The sequence below is a fragment of the Trypanosoma grayi genome, assembly GCF_000691245.1.
Source record: "Trypanosoma grayi strain ANR4 Tgr_1241_V1, whole genome shotgun sequence".
In the NCBI taxonomy this organism is placed as follows: domain Eukaryota; phylum Euglenozoa; class Kinetoplastea; order Trypanosomatida; family Trypanosomatidae; genus Trypanosoma; species Trypanosoma grayi.
The window spans coordinates 1-4251 of record NW_008826860.1 but is presented as its reverse complement, the minus strand read 5'-3'; the positions used below and the strand labels follow the sequence as shown (position 1 = coordinate 4251).

At 54.9% G+C, this 4251-nt stretch overlaps 2 protein-coding genes across 2 annotated transcripts; both read right to left on the bottom strand.

Annotated features, from left to right (window-relative positions):
* Window positions 1-229: 229 nt before the first annotated feature.
* Window positions 230-2281, bottom strand: DQ04_12411010 (hypothetical protein; the record flags this gene model as incomplete). Its single annotated transcript, XM_009316740.1, has 1 exon — window positions 230-2281. The coding sequence occupies one exon, from the start codon at window positions 2279-2281 to the stop codon at window positions 230-232; it is 2052 nt and encodes a 683-aa protein (XP_009315015.1).
* A 604-nt stretch (window positions 2282-2885) lies between these two features.
* Window positions 2886-3965, bottom strand: DQ04_12411000 (hypothetical protein; the record flags this gene model as incomplete). The annotated part of the gene is made up of 1 exon (XM_009316739.1): window positions 2886-3965. The coding sequence occupies one exon, from the start codon at window positions 3963-3965 to the stop codon at window positions 2886-2888; it is 1080 nt and encodes a 359-aa protein (XP_009315014.1).
* Window positions 3966-4251: the final 286 nt, after the last annotated feature.

Genomic DNA, 4251 nt, shown 5'->3' with positions numbered 1-4251 from the left:
GAAAAAAAAACAATATCATGCTTCCCATCCCTGCCACTTTGACACGACAGAAAGTTGCAGGTTGGCCACGATATGAAGCAAAAAAACTTTGCCCAACTCCCCCAGGCTGGATACAAGGTAGAAACAAGCGCCCACAGAGCAAGCAGTTCCTGAGTATGTTGGCACGGCATATACATCAGAAAGAGAGAAGTTGCAATATGTACCTCATGGCAGTTGGTTCATCTTCATCTCAATCCTTTACTTCGCGCAGGTGCACTTCCTTCAGTGCCTCTGCGTAGCGGTCCATGAGATGCTCCTCAAACATGTGCGACGAGATGAACAAGTGGTGCATCACGATATTGCCGTGGGGCACTTCCACAACTCGATTGGTCGCCGGGCGCCATGGTGTTGTGAGCATAAACACGCGCCCTGGGTGGTGCATCTCCTCCGTCAAGTCTTCCGTGTCGGTAGGCTGTGCTTCTGCCGCTGTTGTTGCACACGTCGGCGTCAGAGTAGAGAGCTCTGGTGGGAGGTCAGGGGATGGGCCATTGTCGCAACGTTTGGTACTCTCCGTTTCACTCCCAACAGCAGCAGTTTCCTGCTGCTTTTTAGCATGCGCCAACTCCGCAGCCAGTCGGTCGAGAGAGTTGAGCTGCAGGCGGCACACGGCGTCGCAACCGTTCACGACACTCCACATCTGATTTTCGAACGACTGGGCAGCAGGGAATGTCAAAACTGGCATTGGGCCGAAGGCCACAACACGCATCCGCTTCGTTGCCTCTTCGCCAAAGGTTTTCTCCCGTATCGCACGCACGCCGAAAAGGAGCGCAACGCCGCCGCCAAGGCTGTGACCAGTGATGGTGATTTCGTAGTCGGGGTGGCGTTGCAACAGCTCGCAGACGACACTAATTCCCCGATCGGCAGTTGCCTTACTACCGCGCGTGACACTGCCGTTGTTGCTGCTGTTATTGCCACACGGCAAGAGAGTGGTCGCTGTATCTCGGTTATCAAATACAGCCGACACAATACGCACCGCGCCTTCGTGAGCGCGGCCGCCGCAGAACGGCACACCGTACGCGCAGACGTCGCTGAGAATATCATCGTCGCTCAGCGTTCCGCGAAACGCCCACACGATGCGCTTCGCAGCGTGGTCGAGGATAATGCAGTAATTCGGCTCCATGGCGTTCTGCGACCACCGTGCAGCCTGCACGCAGGACTCCGGCATGGAGAGAATCTCCGCCACCGCCTTGTTGTTCGACGCCTCGTCCGGTGTGAGGAGGTCGCGGCGCACACCGCGCATCACCACACCCCACATCACGGAGCTCAGGAAGCCGCTTTGGTACGCCTGCCCGTACACGGCTGTGGCGAAGCGCATCATGTCACGGAGGAACTGCATCGTTGGCCCGTCGCCGCCACCGCCCGCCGCCTGCACGAAGTCCGCGTCGGCCAGCGCGTCGCAGCAGAGACTGTACATCTCACTGTGGCGCTCCCTCACGGAGACGATGTTGCGCGGGTCCAACGCGCACCGCATAATAGATGGATGGCGTTTGGAGAAGCGATGCAGCAACAACATGAAGTCACGCAGGTAAATCTCAGCATTAGGATCTTTGAACACAAGAGATGCAATGAAACGCAAAGCGGACGACATGTCATACGTCGTCCAGTCCGACGAGTTCCCCTCCCTGGTCACCACCGAGGACTCTGCTGCTACTCCGTCGTGCGTCGTGGGGTCCATAGCGTGGAAGCAAGCCGGGTGCAAGGCGAGGTTGCACCTGGCGCAGCAGTTCACCGCCGGCCCGAGTCGCGGTTGAGTGCCGCAGGGAAGCAACAGTGGTTCCGCCTCACTGCCGTCACTCGCCGTTGCAGACCCAGTGTTATCCTCTACGGCATGCATCAGCAGACACTGGCTACAATAAGCGGGGCGAATAAACGTGTTGGGCTTTATCTTGGGTTGATCCTTTTGCTGCTGCTGCTGCTGGGACATCATTGAAAACGGAATCAAACTGTTGTAGATAAGCGCAGACATCTGACGCCACGCAAGTGAAACCGCATCTTCGCTGTTTTCTCTTCCACTCTCAACGCTGTCGACTGGGCTTTTTTCGGTCTGTTTCATCTGCTGGGGGCACACAACGCCCATGAGTGACGACCACGACCAAGCTCGTGCTTCCGACGGCGGCGCCGCCTCACCATTTGGCTGTTTCTCCGCCTCCGCAACGCCGCCCAGCGCCCCATCATCTGCAGCAGCGGCGGCGGCGCCAAGACTATCCTGCTGCGACCGGGGCGTGCGTTCCTCAAACGACATACTGTACGCTCGTCAACTCTGTGCGACGGGAACCCCCTCTCTCCCCAAATGACCCCCGCTTCCCCAGGAAGCCCACGGAACACAAAGGGAAAGAAAGGTAAACTACTGGTGCACTACACCACCTCCAAGATAAAGTAAGGAAATAAAAGTTCTCGCAGTGGCATTGGCAGAAGGAAAAGCAGCAAAACGCAGTTCAACGCAGAACGTCACAATGTCCTTCGTAACTACAGCGAAGTGAAAGGAGGGATGGAAGCGCGTTCCCTCACCACCTTCGTTCTGGCCATCCCATCTACATGATGCTCCTTTCTCCCTCATTCTCCCGTTTTCCTTTTTTTCTTCTCTGTCTTGCTTTGGCTTCATCCCCCTTGCCTCAATGCACACTCATCGCCCCGTCTCTTCTCTGCCGTCAAACAAAAAAAAAATTACTTTTGTGTACCGCCTCACGTCCGTCCGTCCGCCCGAAGCACGACTCTTACCAAAGAAAAAAAAAAACAGGAGGAACAAAAAAGAACGCACGGGCAGCACCATCACACCAATGTACGAGGAAGAAAACAATGTCAAATGTGGAGGGAAAAACATCACTCACAAATGTTGATGTTTCAACCTACTCTCCTATCAATAGCCACGTAAGAATCGTCCCACTCTCGAGTAATGCACAAAGGAATGAAAGAAATATTAACATCCCTAGGACCGGGAAAGGCACCTTGAAGAAGAGATATGTCTTCCAAAACGCCTCTTCGTCCCCTGCATTGCCCGCCGCATAATTATCAACACCAGAAATGGTGGCATTTGAATGCATCGCACCGCCACCACGGCCACCACGGCCTCCAGTAGCAGTAGCAAGAGGAGAGGCTGCCGTGGGAGCTGACGGAGCGTATGAAGCGGACGGGGAAGTATTTACGGACGGCGAGATTTTTTCACGGCTCATGGCGGACGTGGCCGGGGAATTCCGCGGCGGTGCGCGTGGCGGTGTCTTGTTGCTCATATTGGTCATAGTAGTTTGTGGCCGCGACGTCGGGACAGCTGGCGGCAGTATGCTGGGCCCGAAGCTGCCCAAGCGTGGCGTCATGGGCGTGGCCACCAGCGCACTCACCTTCTCGCTGCTCATTCGCATCACAAGACTGTCCGGCACATTACGTTCACCATGCACACAGCGCAGTTTACGGCGCTCAGCGTTCGCCTCCACTTGGTTTACTTGCCCACGGGCCTTCCAGAAGGCAGAGGCCTCCTCGACGTACATGTCCCCAGTGTTGTTGCCGTCATTTGCACTGGCTGTCGCATTGTCCTTGTGGTTTGTCAGGTATGCTATTGCCTGCTCCTTTGGCACAACAGCGACATCCACGATCATGTCGTCCCTGGTGCTCGCGTCCGGCATCACAGAGGTGATGGCGGTGCCACCTTGCTGCTGTTTCGCAGCGTACCGTCGCAGCTGCTGGATGTCAAGGAGAAATTTAACCTTTGTACTTTCCCCTGGCAATATGAGCCCACTCGAGGGTCGCACGCCGTAGCGGTTGCGCACTGTGCTAAGCACCTTGAAGGCGATAATATTTTCACCGCGTATTGCGGTGCGCTGCAGCAGATTCTTTATCTGCACGATGTTTTCAATGGTAGCATCCGTCTGCGTGAGAGGAAAGTACAGGCACTCCTGTGAGAATTGCACCAGGTTCGGGGGCCCACTCGCCATTAGCACTGCGCACGGACAGATGATAATAACAACACCACTAATAGTACTACCAGTAGTAGTCGTGGTAGTCGGGGTCGTAGAGCAATATGGGCAAGACCGACGAAGTGCAGAAGCACTCACTACCTTTTTCAGTGTGGCGCACGGACAAACAAACAGAGAAAGATTGAACGGCATAGGCATATATATATATATATATATGTAGAGAGAGAGAAAGGAGTGCAAACATGAGGGAAGGGTGCACATACCCAAACACACACACAGACATATATATATATATATATATATA